The sequence below is a fragment of the Myotis lucifugus genome, unplaced genomic scaffold (genome assembly GCF_000147115.1).
Source record: "Myotis lucifugus unplaced genomic scaffold, Myoluc2.0 scaffold_22, whole genome shotgun sequence".
In the NCBI taxonomy this organism is placed as follows: domain Eukaryota; kingdom Metazoa; phylum Chordata; class Mammalia; order Chiroptera; family Vespertilionidae; genus Myotis; species Myotis lucifugus.
In genome coordinates, this window is record NW_005871070.1 from 11,016,878 (window position 1) to 11,037,719 (window position 20,842).

At 46.1% G+C, this 20,842-nt stretch overlaps 2 protein-coding genes and 1 non-coding gene across 9 annotated transcripts in view; all 3 read right to left on the reverse strand.

Annotated features, from left to right (window-relative positions):
- COG7 (component of oligomeric golgi complex 7) overlaps positions 1 to 5,294 on the reverse strand; it is a 62,473-nt gene extending 57,179 nt beyond the window's left edge. The window contains exon 1 of one of the 3 annotated variants that reach the window (XM_023751558.1): positions 5,053 to 5,294. In XM_023751558.1, coding sequence (XP_023607326.1) covers positions 5,053 to 5,221 — 169 coding nt within the window. In that variant the 5' untranslated portion in view covers positions 5,222 to 5,294. The remainder of the gene's footprint in view (positions 1 to 5,052) is intronic. The other 2 variants (XM_023751557.1, XM_006085860.3) reach the window with 2 other exon arrangements.
- A 4,074-nt stretch (positions 5,295 to 9,368) lies between these two features.
- LOC111825354 lies at positions 9,369 to 9,475 on the reverse strand. Its single transcript, XR_002828515.1, has one exon. It is a non-coding gene; the product is annotated as a U6 spliceosomal RNA (small nuclear RNA).
- Positions 9,476 to 12,383: 2,908 nt separating this feature from the next.
- Positions 12,384 to 20,842, reverse strand: part of GGA2 (golgi associated, gamma adaptin ear containing, ARF binding protein 2) — a 29,136-nt gene continuing 20,677 nt past the window's right edge. For 3 of the 5 annotated variants that reach the window (XM_023751560.1, XM_023751559.1, XM_023751561.1), the window contains exons 14-17: positions 20,626 to 20,783; positions 15,255 to 15,424; positions 13,903 to 14,013; positions 12,384 to 13,385 (exon numbers count right to left, since the gene is read on the reverse strand). In XM_023751560.1, the coding sequence (XP_023607328.1) occupies positions 13,275 to 13,385; positions 13,903 to 14,013; positions 15,255 to 15,424; positions 20,626 to 20,783 (550 nt within the window). In that variant the 3' untranslated portion in view covers positions 12,384 to 13,274. The remainder of the gene's footprint in view (positions 13,386 to 13,902; positions 14,014 to 15,254; positions 15,425 to 20,625; positions 20,784 to 20,842) is intronic. The other 2 variants (XM_023751562.1, XM_023751563.1) reach the window with 2 other exon arrangements.

Below are 20,842 nucleotides of genomic sequence, written 5' to 3' on the forward strand. Positions count from 1 at the left end.
TTCTCAGTCTCGCCTCTTACGTCGGGTCCGGGCTGGACACTGGGTGTGTCCAAGGCAGAGCTGGGTGAACAGGCTCCCGAAGGACGTCTTCACCACGTGGAGGTCTGTGCAGCCACTGGTGGCACAGAAGACCAAGCTTCTTCGGTTGAGTCGCAGTGGAGATCTGGGTGGAAGGGTTTACAGCAGAGCCTTTTACCCTTTAATGAGATGTTCACTGGGAATCAACCAAAGAAGCCCGGTCTTCTGTGCCACCAGTGGCTGGACAGACCTCCACGTGGTGAAGACGTCCTTCGGGAGCCTGTTCACCCAGCTCTGCCTTGGACAACACCCAGTGTCCAGCCCGGACCCCACGTAAGAGGCGAAGACTGAGAAAACAAGGCCAGAACACACAGACTGCCTCAGCGCACTCTTTCAGTGCTACGTGCTAGGCCTCAGAGTCACTGTTCAGGCCTGGCTGGTGCCCTGGGTACCTTTCTCCCTCCCTACAGCCCCCCAAAATGTAGTCCCCTCTTACACCCATTTTAAAACTATCACTTTTAGGAGTTGCATCTGGGAGGGTAAGGGTCAGACCTCACCTCAGAGAGGTATGGGGGCACTGTTTTGTGATGGTAACGTTCTCTATCTTATGGAGGTCTGAGGCATCCTAGTTATATACTTGTGAAAACTCATCAACTCATCAGATAACATCCATACATTTCATCTTACGTAATTTTTATCTAATGAAAAAATCTGTGCCCTGGCCGGTGGCTCAGTTGGTTGGAGTGTCATTCATGCACCAAAAGGTTGTGGGTTCAATTCCCAAACAGAGCACATACCTAAGGTGTGGGTTCGATACCCAATTGGAGGGTGTACGGATGCAACCAATTGATGCTTCTCTCTCACATTGATGTTTCTCTCTCTCCCTTCCTCTCTCTCTAAAAATCAATAAAAACATATCCTCGGGTGAGGATTAAAGGGAAAAAATAAAATAAAATAAACTGTAAAGAAATACTGAATTATAATTATAATGATTAGGGTTCTAATGGAAATATTTAGGGATGAAGTGTACTGTGTCTGCAACTTACTTTAAAATCTACATCAAGTCCTGGCCGGTGTGGCTCAGTTGGCCTGGGCACCAAAGGGTCATAGGTTCGATTCCCAGTCAAGGGCACATACCTCAGTTGCAGGCTCTATCCCTGGCCCTGTCAGGCCGCAAGCAGGAGGCAACCAATCAATGTGTCTCTCTCACATCTATGTGTCTCTCTCACATCTATGTGTCTCTCTCCTGCCCCCACCCCACCCTGGTCCTTCCTCCCCTCCACTCTCTCTAAAAAAAAATCCATAGAAAAAAATACCTTCCGGTGAAGATTTAAAAATAAATAAAAATATACATCAAAAATATAAGATGGATTAAGGATTACAGGGATAGATTTGTAGCATCTGGACAGTGGATAAATGCAGGTTCACTATAAATTCTCTCGATGTTACCGTATTTAGTTCAAGAATCTACCCTCATTCTTTTTCTCCCCGTCAGCCTCATTCAAACCCATCAGCAGTGCTCCCCTTTTTCCTCCTAAAAACGTCTTACCCTTTCTCACCATCTCCACTGCCATAACCCCAGAGGAAGCACCATCATCACTCTTCTGAACTCAGCAACAGCCTCCAGATGGGGACACAATCAAACCATGTCACTCCTCTGCTTAAAAATCCTCCACTGCCTTCCCATTACATTCATTTTAAGTAAAATCCAAATTCTTTCTAAAATTGATTTTCAGAGAAAGAGGAAGGAAGAGAGAGAGAGAAACATCAATGATGAGAGAGCATCACTGATTGGCTGCCTCCTACACGCTCCACACTGGGGATGGAGCCCACAACCCAGGCATGTGCCCTGACCAGGAATCGAACCTGCAACCTTTCTGTGCACAGGACAGGTTGCCTCCTGCACGCGCCTGACTGGTGGACACTGGCCAGGGCCCGAACTCTTTAATGTGACATTAAAATCCCTGAATGATCTGGCCCTGCCTACCTCTCCAACCTAAGATGGGGTCTTGTTCAACAGTGTGACTCTAGACCCGGGAAGAGTTTGTGCCCAAAAAATATTTGCTGACAGTGAATGAGCACATCCATCCTCCAGTGAGGGCCTCGCCATCTCCTGCCAGCACCTCTGAGTAACTGCTCTTCACTGCAGACTTGGGCCTTCTCTCATCTTCCATAAACATCAACCTCCGAAAGCTTCTCACTGCCCATGGGATGAAACCCAACCCTAGGACAGCCAAAAAGGCCTTCACAGCCCTAACCGGTTTGGCTCAGTGGATAGAGCATCAGCCTGAGGACTCAAGGGTCCCAGGTTCGATTCCGGTCAAGGGCATATACCTTGGTTGCGGGCACATCCCTAGTAGGGGGTGTGCAGGAGGCAGCTATCGATGTTTCTCTCTCATCGATGTTTCTAACTCTCTATCCCTCTCCCTTCCTCTCTGTAAAAAATCAATAAAATATATTAAAAAAAAAAAGGCCTTCACAGTTTGATCCCAATCTACTCTCCAGCCATGAAAGCATGATCCTCTAATAATAATGATGATGATGATTTTATTGATGGAGCTCTGTTTGAACTCTCACCTTTCTCTGGACTGACTAGGACTTTTCATAGCCACAAACAAGCCTCTCCCTTTAAAACAGAGCGGCTGCAAAGTACATCCACTGGATAAGAGCCTGGGCTCTGCAACCCGTTGCCTGGGTTCAAACCCAGACTCCCCCCTTCATTAGCAACATGATGCGGGACAAGTTACTTCCCTCAGCCGCAGCTTCTCCAGCCACAGAGTGGGAGTAATAGCTGTACCCACTTCTCAGGACTATTGTCCGGCTTAAACTAGGTCATCATGCCAATAAAAGGGCATGCTAACCTTTTGGCCGGGACATTTCGTCATTGTGCAGCCCTTCACTGTGGAACATTAGGCATCGCTGTCAATCCTGGTGACATTCTCCACCACTTCAACTAAAAAAATTCCCAGCCCTGACCGGTTTGGCTCAGTGGACAGAGTGTCAGCCTGCAGACTCGAGGGTCCCAGGTTCGATTCCGGTCAAGGGCATGTACCTTGGTTGTGGGCACATACCCAGTAGGGAGTGTGCAGGAGGCAGCTGATGGATGTTTCTCTCTCATCGATGTTTCTAACTCTCTATCCCTGTCCCTTTCTCTCTGTAAAAAAATCAATAATAAAAATATATTTTAAAAAACAAACAAAAAAACACATTTATTAAAATAATTCCCAATTTCCAAATATCCCAGGGAGAGGGCAGGCATTACCACCCTTGGTTGAGAACCACTTGGTTAATGCATGTACAGCACTTAAACACTGACTGACACACCAAGGACTCAAACATTTGCTATTCTTAATGTCCTCCCCCTCTGTGCCCTGTGAACCCTTCCTTAATCGGAGGTACCTGCACCCCCTTCCAGCTTTCCCAGCTCGGTTCTAGTCTCAGTAAAGCCACCTCATTGTCAGCAGACCCAGGACAAGCTCCAGAAGGGACACTTTCCATCCTCAGTGCCCATTTCGTGACACACACACAGTAGAAGCTCAATAATTAGTAAAAGACGCAAAGTACAATAAAGAATCTGAAGTGAGCCCTAACCGGTTTGGCTCAGTGGATAGAGCGTCGGCCTTCGGACTGAAAGGTCCCAGGTTCGATTCTGATCAAGGGCATGTACCTTGATTGCAGGCACATCCCCAGTAGGGAGTGTGCAGGAGGCAGCTAATCAGTGTTTCTCTCTCATCGATGTTTCTAACTCTCTATCCCTCTCCCTTCCTCTCTGTAAAAAAATCAATAAAATATATACAAAAAAATTTTTTAAAAAAAGAATCTGAAGTGAAATCAGCGTCCTTTTCCATAACCTTTGTTAAAAGGTCTATTTACTGGGCCCTAAGCTTCCAGGGTCCTAAGCCTGGTGACCTCGTCTTTCCCAGAGCTCAGCAGGGAGATGGGCACAGTCCATACCGAATAAACAGACAGTGGGTTAGTCACGTGGAGGACTTCCCAAGATGGCTGCTGGTGTGTGTTATTTTTCAAAACTAACTACCCTTAAAGAACCGTTGCAGCCTCTATTCTGACCAGCCCGGCTTCCTCGCTGCAAGGAATTTGCAGGAACACAACGCCGCCCAGGTGTGTCTTTCCCATACGCCTCTGACATGTGTTTACCAAATGTAAGGATCAGGTGATTATTACTTAACTAGAGGCCCAGTGCACGAAATTCATGCACAGGGGAGGGGGCGGTCCCTCAGCCCGGCCTGCACCCTCTCACAATCCAGGACCCCTCGGGGGATGTCGGGCCTAAACCGGCAGTCAGACATCCCTCTCGCAGTCCTGGACGCTGCATGTACCAGTGACCATACTTTTCATACAGGTGACAGGCATCTTGCTGTTGTATGGGCAGCTACATTTTTTTGTCCTGATTATAAAAAGCAGTATATAACATGATCCTTCTGAGGAGTAGTACCATTTTCCCCATCTTACGGGTGGAAAAACTAAGGCAGAGAGAAGTTAAGTAATTGGCTTTGCCACACAGTTATAAGTGTCAGAATCAGGGCTGACCACAAAATGTGCAAGCCAGAGTCCATGCATGTCATCGCTGCATCATCCTGTTTTTTCAGTGTTAGAGTAGCCTTGCCAGGTTTTAATTTTTAAATCTAAGACACTGTTCCCAATAGATAGGGTAGGGTCCCTAGGCCGGGCCTGCGATCAGGGTGATCTGTGGGGCCACCAGCTGGGCAATTGCCTGCTGGCACCCTGGGCTGGCTGGCCTGGCCCCGCCCACTCGCCGGCCCCGCCCCCTGGTCGTTCAGCAGGTCGTTCCAACCATAGGTCAATTTGCATATGAGGGTTTTACATAGATATACTTTTATAGTAGATATCCTTAAAATTAACTCTTTTAGCTTGCGTTTTGTAAGGAAACCACAGCACCACCCGAGGTGGAAAGAGCAAGTGTGGGCACGCGCGGGTGGACAAAGCCCGGCTCACCCCTCACCGCAGGAAGCGCCCACGTCCGCCGCCCGGCCCGCCGCCCGGCCCGCCGCTCACCCTCCACGGCGTGGTTCACCTCCTGGATGAAGAGCTGCAGCTTCATCACCAGCGTGGCCGCGTGCCCGTCCGCCTTCCCCGCCGCCGCCTCCTTGGGGCCGGCCCTGAAGGCCGCGTTGATCCACTCCTTCACGTCGAAGTCCTCGGCCAGGAACCTGGAGTAGTCCATGGCCGCGGCCGCGTCAGCCAGCCGGCCAGCGGCCTGGAAGGGCCCTCGTCGCGCGCCGTACTTCTCCCGGAAGTGGGGGCCGTTGCCATAGAGAGCGCCGGCGCGCAGGGCGGCCGGGAGCTGGAGGAGCGGCGGCCGCCGTGCGGAACACGTTCCTCCGCTGCGCAGAGGAGCCGAGACGCTGCCAGTCCGGGAGCTGGGCGGGCCCTGCGGGGTTGACGCCCCGCGGGGTGTGAGCTCAGGCAGCCTGCACCCCGGCGCCCTTCGGGGGACAGCGGGGCGTGGCCGGCTTCTGCCCACCGCTCTTCCCTCCCGGCCCGCGGCAGCGCTCTGGCCGCACTCACCTGTCGCCCCTGAGACACCAAGTCCGCATTCGCTGCTTCCTCCAGTGGAAAACGAACAAGGTGGGCACCTCAGAAAGGAGACCTGGGAGGCCAGGAGAATCCTGTCACAGGAAACAAAACAAAAAGAAAGCAGCCGGCGCGGCTCAGTGATGGAGCGTGGACCCGGGACTCCGGTTGGATTCCCCTCAGGGCACATGCCCCTTGGGGGCTCGGTCCCCAGCCCATGGATGATTCTCATCATTGATGTTTCTCTCCCTCCCTCTCCCTTCCTCTCTCTGAAATCCATTAAAAAAAAAAAAAACATAAAAGGAGAAGACACCCTAGTGTGCAGTTGTCACTAACTTGGCCGCTTACCGTTCTCTCGGGCAGCCCTGGGAGTGCATATGGTAACTCTTGAAGACCTGAATCCAGAGTTAGGAAAGCTGGTGCGCTCGCCCCTGGGAGCAAGTGATCAAGCCCCACGTCTGCTCAGAAGCCTGGAATGCCTCCAGGTGCCCCTTCCCTCCCCAGCAGCGGACACTTTAACAACAGCTTTATTGAGTAATACATTTACAGGACATAAGCTCACCCATTGTAAGTGTACAGTTAAATGACCTTCAGTAAATGTAGAGAGCTGTGCTGTCTCCACCAGAACATTTCCATCGGCCAAAACACTCCTAGCTGCCCACTTGCACTTCATCTCTGCCCCCATCCCCAGTCCTAAGAAACCACTAATGTGCTTTCTACACATTTACTTTCTGGGCGTTTCAGATACATCATATACTATGTGATCTGCATTTGCTTCTTTCACTGAGCATGTTGTTGGGTCCATGTTGTACCATGGCTCAGTAGTTTGTTCCTTTATGCTGCCGAATAGTATTCCACTGTGTGGCTATGACATATTTTATCCATTTCACCAGTTGATGGACATTAAGGCTTTTATGAATAATGCTGCTATGAACGTTCACTATATGTCTTTATTGGACACGTTTTCATAGGAATATAATTGCTAAATTTAAGATAAATTTAAGAAACTGCCACCTGGCCGGTAATGGCTCGGTTGGGCGTCGTCTCCTGTCCTGAAAGACTGCCAGTTTGATTCCCAGTTGGGGCACATATCTAAGTTTGAGGTTCAGTTGCCAGTTGGAGTATGTATGGGAGGCAGTCAATCGATGTTTCTCTCTCCTCCCTTCCCCTCTCTAAAAATCAATGAAAATATTTCTTTTAAAGAGATATGGTTTGCAAATATTTTTTCCTAATTTGTAACTTGTCTTTTCCCTTTTTTTATTTTGTATAATCCTCACCCAAGGGCATGTTATATTTAGAGGGGAGGGGGAGGAGAGAGATGTCATCGGCTGCCTCCCAAACGCACCCTAACTGGAGATAAAAACCCGCAACCTAGGTATGTGCCCTGACCAGGAATTGAACCCGCAACCTTTTTTGTATGGGATGACACTCCACACCGGCCAGGGCCACTTTTTTTTGGTATTTATTGGTTGATTTGAGAGAAAGGGAAAGAGAAACATCGATTTGTTGTTCCACTTATTTTTGCATTCATTGGTTCCTTCTTAAAAATAATTTTTATTGATCTTTGAGAGAAAGAAACATCAATGTGAGAGCATAACATCTATAAGTTGCCTTTTGCAGGTCCCCTACCAGGGATCAAGCCCGAAACCCAGACATGTGCCCCGGCCAGGAATCGAACCGACAACCTTTTTGTTGCTCGGACGATGCCCACCTGAGCCACACTGGCCAGGGCCATTGGTTGCTTCTTGTAAATGCTCTGACTAGGGATCAAATCAGTAACCGTGGCATATCCGATGATGCTCTAACCAACTGAGCTACTGGGCCAGGGCCTCTTTTCACCTATTTAATGGTGTCTTTTGAGATGCAAGTTTATTTTGATAAGGTCCATTATCATTTTTTTTCCTTTTATGGGTCATACTATTTGTTGTTGTATCTAAGGGGAGGTGGGGAGATGGGTGAAAAAGGTGAAGTACAAATGGGTAATTACAAAATAGTCATGGTCATGTAAAGCATAGGGAATATAGTCAATAATATTGTAGTAACTATGCATGATGTCAGATGGGTACTAGATTTATCAGGGTGTAAGTTATATAAATGTCTCATCATGTTGTATACCTGAAAATAGTATTGTATGTCAACTGGAATTTTAAAAAATAAAAACTTACTTAAAAACAGATATTCACTCTGGCTGGGTAGCTCGGTTGGTTAGAGCGGCATCCTGACATGCCAAGGTTGTGGGTTTGATCCTCAGTTATGACACGTAACTTTTAAAAAATGATATTTAAGAAGCAGAAAAAAATATTTACCTAACTCAAAATCAAGAATTTCTCCTAAATTTTCTTCTAGAAGTCTTAAAGTTTTAGCTTTTACATTTAGGTCTGTGGTCTGGTTTGAGTTCATTTTTTTTGTGTATGGTGTGAGGGAAAGGTCTGAGTTCATTTGTGTGTGTGCATGCAGACATACGATTAACCTGGGACCCTTTGTTGAAAACACTTTCCTTCCTCCATTAAAATGCCTTTAAGATTTTCATCAAAAATCAAGTAACAAATGTTAGGGTTTCTGGACTCATTTCTGTTCTATTATCTGTCCTTATAATACTACTAAGCTATTTTGATTATTGTCATCTATAGTAATTTTTGAAATCCAGTAGTGTAAGTCCTCCCACTTTATTTTTTTTTAAATGTATTTCTTTATTGATTTCAGAGAGGAAAGAAGAGGGAGAGAGAGATAGAAACATCAATGATGAGAATCATTGATCGGCTGCCTCCTGCACGCCCCCTACTGGGGATCGAGCCTGCAACCCAGCTCTGTGCCCTTGGCCAGAATGGAACCTGGGACCCTTCAGTCTGCAGGCCAACGCTCTATCCACTGAGCAGAACTGGCTAGGGCCTCCCACTTTTTTTTAAAAAAAATTATTTTGCTACTTGAAACCCTTTGCATTTCCACATACATCGTGTGACCAGCTTATCAATTTCTACAAAAACTGATGCTGGAATAGGGATTATATTGAATCTATATATCACTTTGCGAATTATCATCTTGACAATACTGTCTTCCAGTCCGTGATGCCTCTCCACTTATTAAGATCAGGATTTCCAACCCTGGTGCTATTGACATCTGGGGCCAGATAATTCTTTGTTGTGGGGGCTGTCCTATGCATTTTCCGATGTTTAGCCACATCCCTGGCCTCTACCCGTTAGAGGCCAGCAGCCCTCTCCTAAGCTGTGACAATCCAAGATGTCTCCACACATTGCCGAGTGCCGCTAGTGGGCAGTTCCCCGAGGACCTCTCGTTTAGACTTTCTCTCAGCAATATCTTGTAGTTGCACATTGTAAATGTCTTGTATCTTTGCTAAATTTTTTCCAAAGTGTTATATTCATTTTAATGCTCTTAAAATGATTTTAACTTTATACATTTACCCTATATACCTTTGGCATTTACTGTGTGTCTGTATTAATTTGCACCTCACCAAACTTTTATTTTATAAGGTGAACTTTAAATAACTATGGGCAAGGCAAGTCCGCTCCTCTACTGGAAGCCAGTTGGACAGGCTAAGAGCAAATAGCTAGGTGCCATGTGGTGTTATAGTCACTTTACATATATTAACTCATTTAATTTTCAAAATATAAACAATCCTACTATCCACTTTACAGGGGAGGACTCTGAAGAGGATAAATTATTTTCCCCATGTCACATGGTCACTTAGAGGCAGTAGTGAAGGTAAACAGAATTACAACTAAGGTTTGACTTCATTATTTCAAACTGTTAGGGCTTTAGAAGACCTGCAACTTTTTTTTTTAAATATGGAACACTTCATGAATTTGCATGTCATCCTTGCGCAGGGGCCATGCTAACCTTCTCTGTATCGTTCCAATTTTGGTATATGTGCTGCCGAAGCGGGCACAAGGCCTGTCTTTAAAAGTAGATGTATCTGAGGCCTGTAACACCGAAGTGTTTCTTCAACTTTAAAAACTACCTCTGAAAACTACTTTTTAAGTGCAAGTTTTCTTTGAGTGAACATGGTAGACTTGGGATTGCATTGGATGAGGGTACAAAAGGCTGAGTTAACTTCATTCTGGGTGACATTGAGTGTGCCTTGCCCTAGCTGGCTTGGCTCAGAGGACAGACCCAGGTTCGATTCTGGTCAAGGGCACCTACCTCAGTTAGAGGCTCCTCCCCGGCCCAGGCTGGTTAGGGCTTCTGCCGGAGGCAACCAATCAAAGTGTTTCTCTCACATTGAAGTTTCTGTCTTCCCCTTTCTCCTCACTCTCTCTAAAAATCAATGGAAAAATATTCTCGGGTGAGGATTAAAAAATAAATAATTAAAAAAAAAATAAGTGTGCCTTAACTCTATAATCTTATCTGAGGACACTCCCTGCTTTGTCCTTGTTTGGCTCCAACTCTTTCCAGATGGGAGTGTCAAACCGCACCTTTAAAAACAACAAAAAACCATAGCTAGTATTCCAGGACACAATGCTACTATTTTCTTAGTTAAAAAAAAAAACAAAAAACAAACAAACACCTAGTTGACAGATTTTTATGGTTTTGGGCTGGTGTCTTCCATATTGGAATGTATTGAAAGAATGTGTGACTCGTAAACACTGTAGTAGTCCAGCACTTTGCATTTTAGAATATCGCTTTCTACCTTGTATATTCTCTCGCTTTACATTCTTTTTAATGGTAATACTCATAATGTTCTTTTGGTTCTTAAGTCATTTATCCTTTCACCACCTACTATCTCCATAGCCCTGTGATGCTCAGTGACACAGGTGAAGCAGCATTTTCCATTCACTGAAGAGATGAGGGGAGGAGTTAACTGCAGTGGCCAGAGAGACAGGAGAAAACATCAAAACATGACAAACTACCTGTGGCTGTGGAAAGTCTGTTCTATTTTTGGCAGATGCCAGTGAGCAGGGCACACAGTGGCGGGGGGCACTGAATGTTAGTGTAAGCAACTTGAATTTGATTGCATAGGCTTTTTGGGCATTAAGAACCACTCAGAATTTTCCAGAAAGGGATCAAGTACCCAGATTTGTTAGAGAATTCTGGTGGTAGCAAGTACCATGGCTCAGAGAAGTGAGAGGCAGGCAACTAGTGTGAATGCAGGGAGAGCAATATGTGGTGGTATTTAGAAATAAAGACTCGAGACAAGGGTACCAAGTGGAACGGATGGAGCAGGAATGAAGGGTCCATGAGGCTCAGATAGGTGCTTTCAAATAGAAAATTTAGTCCTGGCCAGTGGGTCTCAGTGGTTAGTGTCAGCCCACTCACCAAAGGGTCACAGTTCCATTCCTGGTCAAGGGCTCATACCTGGGTTGCGGGTTCATTCCCCAGTCCCATGTGGGGTGCGTGGGCGAGGCAACCAACTGATGTCTCTCTCACACTGATGTTTCTCTCCACCCCCCCCTTCACTCTATCTAAAAACAATGGGAAAATATCTTCCAGTGAGTATTTAAAAACAAATAGTAAAAAGAAAATATAGGTGGAAACAGGGAGGAGGTTGGGTTCCATTCAAAACATTTGGAGTTTGAGGCAATAGTGGAACCTCCAGATAGAGAGATCCACTGCTGGCTTGAAACATGGGTCTGATGTCAGCAAGAAGGTGGAAGCTGGAGACAGAGGTCTAGGACCCATCTAGAGGTGAACTGCCCACAGTGCTTAGAAAAGAACTGAGGACTAAACCCTGGGGAAACACCACCTCAGGGACAGAGTAGAACAGTCAGAGGCAGGTCAACAACTGGAGTGAGCAGGATCCCAGGAGTTCAGGACAGGGAAAATACTGGCCCCTCCACCAGAGAATATGGATTTTTCTCCCCCCACTAGAACAGAAGATGCAGAAGGGTAGGGACTCTGATGCTGCCGTATCCGCAGGGCCTACAACAGTGTCTGCCTCATAGTAGCTGGTCAAATACTTGAGTGAATAAGAGGGTAAGGATTGAGCTAAGTGGTCACTGAACTTGGTAACTAGAAGGCACTGATAACATAAACCAGGGCCATATTCAGGACCGCCATCACCCCCACCCCTTATTCTGTCCACCACCACCTAAGCAGAGCACCACTGCAGAAGACAGAGAAGGTCCGACACACAAGTTCACCTCAGAGCGATGTAAGTCTCATTCACACGTTTTGGTGGCAGTTCTTCCGAGGCTGACATTATCACTACAGACTGTGAAATAGCTCGAGTCTATAAAAGCTACACCGAGCATGTGAGCATAAAAGTAACGTTAGATTAAAATGAACCTTATGTGCATTATGCCAAATAAAGAAATCACCCAATCATTTATGTTTTATGAGTTTTCTCATATGCTTAAAAATTAGCATGCCTTGATCTTTTATAGCACCTTTCCCCACCAATCAGTGTTGGCAGATTTCCAACTAGATGTAGACGGTGAAAGATCAGCCTGTGGAGTGCCGCATTTTGTGATAAAAAGCCCCAAACAGAGCCTTGCAGTTTCTGAGGTAGAAGAATCCTGCCCACACCGGTGAGCTGCTGGGACTTCAGTCCTTCTTCAGGCCATCAGCAGGGTCAGCTTTCTTCGCCCACCAACCAGACCACGCAGGACTTGTAAATCAAGCACAGAGTGGGTGCTCAGTATTAATTGTACACCTGGATTTTCCTTTGAACTGTGAATGTAACAAAAATCCACATTTCTTTCCAGCACTGTTCAGACCCAGGGGCTTGTGTCTTCACTGAAGGACTGAGGTCCTGATCCCTCATGAAGTCTTCCTTCCGTCCTCAATAGAGGCCAGTTCCCTTTGGGCCGATCTTCTCTGAATGCAATGGGCTTTGCACCTCAAAACTCCACAAAGTATATTTGCTACACAGGTATTTATTCAATGACTTTCTGTATTCAGTCACCACTTAAATCACTGCTAAGCTCTTTTCATATCTATTTGCTCACAGTTCATCTTGGGTTGCAAAGGCAACAGAGGAGGGGAGCCTGCTAGCTACAATGACAGTGACTGGCACTGTGTCACACAGGGCTCTGAGTACGTGCCTGTGAAGACAGAGGACGGAGATGCGGGTCCTGAGTAAGGGCCGACAGGCTGCACAACCCATGGAACCTACGGCCTGAATAAGGCCTGGGATCTGCGCTCCCCTCTGCCCTGAGGCCCAGCTGTGGGTGAGTCTAAGGCACAGTGGTGAAGAACATGATTGGCCCACCAGTGTGGTCCTCTGGTCAGTGCAGCCTCTTGCCTGGAAAACAGTGCGACAAGCATTCCATTTAGAAGATCTTCCCGAACACATGCCAGCAGCATTCTCTAGTGGAAATGGAGGCAGGTCTCTCTTGAAAGAGTGCCCCAGAAGACACTCTCTGCCCAAGTCCCACTAGGTCCCTTTTAAGGTCCCAGAGAGCAGCAACCTGGGAGCAACAAGACTTTCAAAGGCTGACAAGGCACAGAGTGGATGAGTGAAAAGGTAATACATGAGAACAATAGCTTTGGCTATAAAACATCCCACCTGAGGCTGGGAGATCAGTGTCCAAACATACAGAAACAGATATGCTCGTAGCAGGTGTGAATGTAACAGAAATCCACACACACCCACACACACACTACAAAACAAGCCAGAAACTGGCATGTGGAGCCTGCATCAGGACAGCACTCCTGGCACTCTGCACTCAGTCACTGTGATCAGTCCCATCGAGACAGCACAAGGAACACTGCCTACACCTGAATGGCAGGGTGTGTCTTGAGAAAAGTTAGGCTGCACCCAAGACTGCCAGGTCTGGAAAGTCTTTCACTTCTCCAACTTCGCTGAAAGGCTGTCCACCCTGGTTGAATGTCAGCTTATACCGTAACCGGATTGGCTCCTGGGCAAAGATAGAGATAAATTAGTGAGGAGCAACAGAGAGAACAGCACGAAGTAAAAGCCTTTCCCATGCAGTAGTCACCAAGCAACAGGGCATGCCTGTTAACTCGGCCACGTGAGGCTTCACACCGTGACAGGAACACCCTGGCCTAGACCCCTGGGGACTACAAACACAAGGGGAGCCAGGTCCACAGCCTGGGATTCAAGTCCTTCATCCCACACTTGTGCAATCCTGAGCTGGACCACTGCTAAGAGACCAGCTGAGGACGACAGACAGGTCTCACCCTTTCAGAGGACTCCATGTAATAGGAGAGTTTGTCACTCCCTCGGTTCCTGGTCACGGGGCTTCTTTCAGTAAGCCCCAAAGGAAAACACACTCTAGCAGGGACAGCCCGCCACCACTCCCCACCACCCAGAGGCTTCAGAGGAAGACTGCAACAGGCCTCTCTCCACCTACCACGCTGCCACCCTACCGTTCAGGGCCCCACCTCCCTGCTGTTAAGGACACCGGAGCATACTTTGTGTGGATTGTCAAGCAGCAGCATCTGAGAGATCACGGCTGGAGGCATCAGAGGACTGAACGCTGGGAGCTGGGAGCTGGATGCCGGCTGCAGTTTCACTCTCATTGACTATGAGGATGGGGGAGAGTCAACATGCAACTCATTTCTAGTAAACGACAGCTTTAATAAGACGGTCAGGTGAACAGGAGAGCCTGACCTGCACCCCACCAACTAACGACAGGATTCAAAAGACGGTTCCTCCCACACACAGAATGTGTCTGACATGTGTGCCAGTCCTTGGCTTCTGAGAGGCACACGCAGAGCCAGGGCACATCTTGAGTTGAACTCCAACTCCGGCTCTCACTAGCTCTATCACCTTGGGTAAATATTTAACCTTAGAATGATAATTTATAAAACAGAAGTAACAATAACACGTGCCCCACATGATCGCCATGAGGATTAGAAAGTGGATCTTGGGCCCTAGCTGGTTTGACTCAGTGGATAGAGCGTCGACCTGTGAACTGAAGGCTCCCGGGTTTGATTCCAGTCAAGGGCATGTACCATGGTTGCAGGCTTGATCCCCAGCTCTGGTGGGGGCCTCTGCAGGAGGCAACCAATCGATGTGTCTCTCTCACATCAATGTATCTATCTTTCTCTCTCTCTCTCTCTCTCTCTCTCTCTCTCTTTCTCTCTCTCTCTCCCTCTCTCCCTCTCTCCCCTCCATTCCATTCTCTGTAAAAATCAATGGAAAAATATCCTCTCGTGAGGACTGTTAAAAATAAATAAATACATAAATAAATGTTCCGATTACAGTTCACATTCAATATTGTTGTGTGTTAGTGTCAGGTGCAGCACAGGAGAGTGTCTTTCTGAGATACAGGGGATAAGGACCAGGTGATTCTGGAGCTGCCGGCACCTTTCTCCTGCTTCGTGGGGAGTCTGTCCGAGAACAGGCTCCAAAGAGGAAAGCAGTCAGGAGAGGGAAGAGGCAGGTTCTTAAGGAATCCTCTAAGCACCTACCGGCACCCAGACATCAGGAATCACCATAGAATGAGCCAATAAAGCCCCCATTTTAACTACTTTTTAAAAAAAATATTTTTTTATTGATTTCAATGATGAGAGAATCACTGATCAGCTGCCTCCTGCACACCCAACACCGGGGATTGAGCCTGCAACCTGGGCATGTGCCCTGACCAGGAATCGAACCGTGACCTCCTGGTTCCTAGGTCAATGCTCAACCACTGAGCCACGCTGGCCGGGTACCTTCAACTACTCTGAGTGAAGATTCTATCCTTCCACCTAACTGACAGGTAATGGATCTGGTGCTCAGAAATGACAAATTCAAAGGATCTGCCCAGTGAATGGCTCACCTTTGGCACGGCCACCTGAAACATGATGTCCCAGACAGGCTGGGTGGCAGTGCTCATCATGGTCAACAGGAGCACCTGCACCTCGGGGTGGCCAGGGGCCCCCGTCTGGGAAAAGTGGAGCAGAATTCGGAATCCGTTCCGGTCGTACACAATGATCGGAGGCAGGCTGCCTGGTAGAGAAGGGCCCGACCGAGAAATGTTAGTGCTGCTGTAATAGCCAGACAGCCAAGCCTGGAGGAGACGTGCACATTCCCACCGAGTGCTGGTGCTCCTCCGGTGAGAGCAGCTCTGGGATTAGCCTCGGCACTGCCGAAAGCCAAGTCCTATGGCTTCTAGTTGGATGCCTATGACCATCCAACCGACCTAAGCACATTACCAGGTGTTTTTTAAAAATAAGAACTTTTTAAAAGGGAGATATGATTATGATTAAAATAATGTATGAACACGGAAAATACAGGATATCAAAGAACAACGTTTTTTTAAAAAACACCCTTAGATGGAAAAAATGAAATAAACATCCTTAATTCTACCCAGAAATAAGCACTGCTAACATCTGGACATGTTTTCTTCTGGTCTTTTATATATGACTACACCCCCGCCCCCCCATATTTAACTTGGAAAAATTATACAGATAGCAGATCTCTTCTAATTAACAGGTTTAATGGCATTCCAACAGAAATCCTAAAGGGAATGTTTTAATGTTCCTAGGAAATAATTCTACATCTCATTTGGGGAGATAAACAAAAACATGAGACTAACCATAGGAAAAAGAGAGAGAGGGAGGTATAGCTATTTGCATTAACAAATACTCAGATAGTACAAACTAGTAATTCAAGCAAAGTGGTATAAAACAAAGCATGCAGAACAGATCCAAATGTGAGAACTTAATATGTTAAGAACATATATTCAGTAAATGGCAGACACCTGGCTAAAGATCTAGAAAAAAAATTTAATGAATCCTTGTCTCATGCCAACCATCACTTATCAAAATGCAAATATAAAAATACGGTTCAAAAGCTCTGGCCCATGTGGCTCAGTTGGTTAAGTGTCGGCCCATGCACCAAAAGGTCACCAGTTCGATTCCAGTCAAGGCACATGCCCAGGTTGTGGGCTCAATCCCTAGTAAGGGGCGTATAGGAGGTAGCTGGTCGATGTTTCTCTCTCACATCAATGTCTCTCTCTCTCTCTCTCTAAAATATCAATAAAAGAATTTTTAAAAATACAGTTTAAAAAAATCCTATATAATAAAAGCCCAGCGACCAAACAGCGGAACAACAGGAACAATCGAAACAACCAGAACGACCGGTCAACCAGCCGCTATGACACACACTGACCACCAGGGGGCAGACAATCAACGCAGGAGCTGCCCCCTGGTGGTCAGTGTGCTACCACAGTGGGAGCGCTGCTCAGCTGACCAGGATGAGTGGCTGCTCCCACTGCGAATCCCGGGCAGGGCAGGAAACCCGGCTGCAATCTTCACCTCCTCGCCCCGGGCTCCTCCTCCTTGCTCCCTGCCGCCTCCTCCGGATGCCCACAGACTGTGCAGCACTGCCACCACCGGGCTCACAGAGCTGACTCCGGAGGCTGGGAGGCGGGTTCGTGGGCGCTGCGGAACTGAGGCCTACTCCACCACCTCTCAGTACTATTGTCCCTGGGCCCAGCCCTGACCCGGTCCGGTCCCTGGAGGGGCGAGTGCTCTGGCTCCATGGAAGATGCTGGACCAGGGAGCAGCCACTCAGAGGGCAGGTCCACAGTCGCTCAGCTAACCAGGATGAGCAGCACTCCCACATCAGGCCGATCCTCACAGGCCATGCCCCCCACCAGTGCACGAATCCCGTGCACCGGGCCTCTAGTATTTAATAATGAAACTGCCAAAGATTCAAAAGAATGAGAATACCTATAAGGGATCGTGGTTGAGTATGGAGTTAAGGCAACCTTTCTAGAAGGGAGCTTTGGCAATGCAGATTAAAAATGTTTAAATATCTACACCCAGGTTTCTACATTTATTTATTTATTTATTTATTTATCAATCCTCACCCAAGGATATTTTTCCATTGATTTTTAGGGAGAGAGGAAGACAGAGGGAAAGACAGAGAGAAACATCGATGTGAGAGAGACACATGGATTGGATGCCTCCTGCATGAGACCCAACCAGGGCCTGGGCTGGGGAGGAGCCTGCAACCAAGGTATGTGCCCTTGACCGGGACCCATTGAGCCAAACCAGCTAGGGCCAGCATTTCTACTTTTAAGAATATATCCAGCATGGAGGGACCTGGAGAATATTATGCTAAGTCAGTCAGAGAAAGACAATTACCACATGATCTCACTCACATGTGGAATCTAATTAACAAAATAAACTGATGAACAGAGAAGATCCAGAGACATGGAAACATAGAGCAGAGTGTGGAATCTCAGAGGAAAGACGGGAGGGTGGGTGGATGTGAGGTCATCAACCAAAGACCTGGTAGGTATATACAGCCTGGGGCAGGGGAAGAGGGGCAGTGGCGGGCTGTAAGGGGTCATTGGGGGGAAAAAGCGGACATATGCAATACTTTGAAAAATGAAGATTTAAAAAATAATAAATAAAAATAAAAAATAAATGCAATGAAATTTAAACTAAATAAAAACACACACATAAATTTTTTTTTAAAAAAAGAATATATCCAATTGAGCCCTGGCCAGTGTTCTCAGTGGTTAGAGTATCAGCTCACACACCCAAGGGTGGTGGGTTTGAGTACCGGTCAAGAGCATGAACCTAGTTGGGGTGCATATGGGAGGCAACCAATTGATGTTTCTTACATCAATGTTTCTCTCTCTCTCCTTCCCACTCTCAAAAAATAAAAAATAAAAATCAATGGAAAAAATATGCTGAGGTGAGGATTAACAACAAAAAAGAATCCAATTGAGCCCTGGCCAGTGTTCTCAGTGGTTAGAGTATCAGCTCACACACCCAAGGGTGGTGGCAGCTGATCAATGTTTCTCTCTCATCGATGTTTCTAACTCTCTATCCCTTTCCCTTCCTCTCTGTGAAAAATCAATATCTCTCTCTCTCCTTCCCACTCTCAAAAAATAAAAAATAAAAATCAATGGAAAAAATATGCTGAGGTGAGGATTAACAACAAAAAAGAATATATCCAATTGAAATAACCAGGGAAGTTTTTAAAAAAAATAGGTGCCCAGGCCCCTAGGCCCTGGCCAGGTAGCTCAGTTGGTTAGAGCATCATCTCAATATGCCAAGGTCAGGGCACATCCAAGAATCAACCAATGAATGGATAAATAAGTGGACAGTAAGTTGATGTCTCTCTCTCTCTCTCTCTCTCTCAAGTCAATTTTTTAAAAATTTAAAAAATAACAAAATTATAACATAGGTGTCCAAAGATGTTCACTGTAGCACTGTTTTAAACTGGAAACACATTATCCTTTAGAAAGGAACAGAATAGGCCCAGCCTATGTGGTTGAGCATCCACCTATGAGCCAGGAGGTTATTGCTCAATTCCCAGTCAGGGCACATGCCCGAGTTGCAGGCTTGAGCCCCAGTAGGCAGCGTGCAGGAGGCAGCCTATTGATGAATCTCTCTCATCACTGACGCTTGTATCTCCTCTCCCTTTCCCTTCTTCTCTGAAATCAATAAAATATTTTTTTAAAAAGGAATTAAATAAATGAGTTATGGTACATCTGTATGATGTATGAATTCATTTTTAAAAAGCCAGGTTCTGGAGAACAATTAAGAGCATGAAAACATGCTATTGCTTATAATAATAAATAAAGCAGGATTAAAACACTATATATATTATGGTGCTAATTTAAAAAAAATGTGTGTGTATATATATATACACACACACACATACATACATACAGTGGGGCCTTGACTTACGAGTTTAATTTGTTCCTTGACGGAGCTCATAACTCAAATTACTCGTATGTCAAATCACTGTGACGTTCACTGCGCCAACTAGCGGTGGGGTATCTGAAGCTGGCTCATAACCTGAATTTTTTTGAGCTTGCAACTCAAAGCAAAAAATCGGCCGAGAGATGGCTCGTATCTCAAAAAAACTCGTTAGTCGGGACACTCGTAAGTCAAGGCCCCACTGTATGTATGTATGCATGTATATATATATATATATATACACACACACACACACACACAAGAAAACAAGAAAATACATTAAGATTTTAACAAAACTTCCATTTCTGGGTGATAATGGTACAGATGATTTTAATTTTCTGGTTTATTCTATCTTTTCTAAAACTTCTATATTGAAAATATATGTTTTTGCTTTTAATTTTTTTTACTTTGTTTTGTAATAATTTGAGTTTTTTTAATTGAGTTTTTTAGAGAGGGAGGGAGAGGGAGAGAAGGAGAGAAAGAAATAAACATCGCTTTGTTGTTTCACTTATTTATGCATTCAGTGGTTGATTCTTGTACCTGCCCTGACTGATGGTTCGAACCCACAACCTTGGCAGATCAGGACTATGTTCTAACCAACTGAGCTACCTGGCCAGGACATAATAATTTCAGATTTATAAAAAGTGGTAAAGCTAACTAAAAATTCCCATATACCTTTCACTCAGCTTGCTCAAATGTTAACGTTTTATAAAACCACAGTACAATTATCAAAACCAGGCCACTAACATTGAAGATAGATTGTTTTTAAATCAAAATTTAACAAAGTAACTGTGCAAAGGGCCCCCAGTGCTCCCTGACTGTGTAACTCCTCTGCCTGGTTCCAGGGCTCTCTGCAGGCTGACCTCACCACAGCCACAGCAGGGCCTATGCCAGAGAAGAGGGCCAGGCCTCAGATCTAAAGCTCAGCGGTTTCCTGCTCACATACTAGTGCTGCCCACAGGCAGTCACCTTACTTAGTGGGCCTGCAGTTTCCTTTGTAAGTGGGTAAAGATATTAATCTACTTCCCTGCCTTATAGAGCAGCGGTTGCCAACCTTTCGGACCTCACCGACCACCAGTAGTCCGCAGACCACCAGTAGGCGACCGCTGTTAGAGGATCCCTAGAGGAAGAAAATCACCAACCAATTCCTTCATTTCCTTCTCATTCCAACTCTTCTGAATTATTTCAAGCCACAGTGAACATTCCCTTCTTGATTCCAAATGAATGAACATCAAGTCCCTAAGCAGACTCAATCCCCCTAGTTCTGTTTTTTGGGGGGTTTTTCAATCCCCCTAGTTTTTAAATTCCACCTGCCAATCCACCCCAAGACAGAGAAATCATTAAGGAAAATATTAGCTAAGAGATGTGAAACCACCTCCTTATCCCCTGCCCTGAGGCAAAACCTCTACCACTCACTTCTCAGGTAATAAAGCTGGGCATCTAATAGAAGGAAAGAAAGAAGAAAAAAGGTGAAACTACACTTACTGGGCTTAACAGACTCCAAAGGGACAAACACTTGAGCCAGAGGTGTATTCTGAGAAGAGGAAGACGAAGCCAATGGGCCAGCCTCCCAGGACCAACCTGGAGAGGACTTAGTCCCTGGTGGCACTTCCTTGGGGATATTTTTCTGTGGAATATAATTCCTGCAAAGAAATAAAAAAATATATCTCAAGACAAGCAAGAATTCCAGGAATCTGTGGCT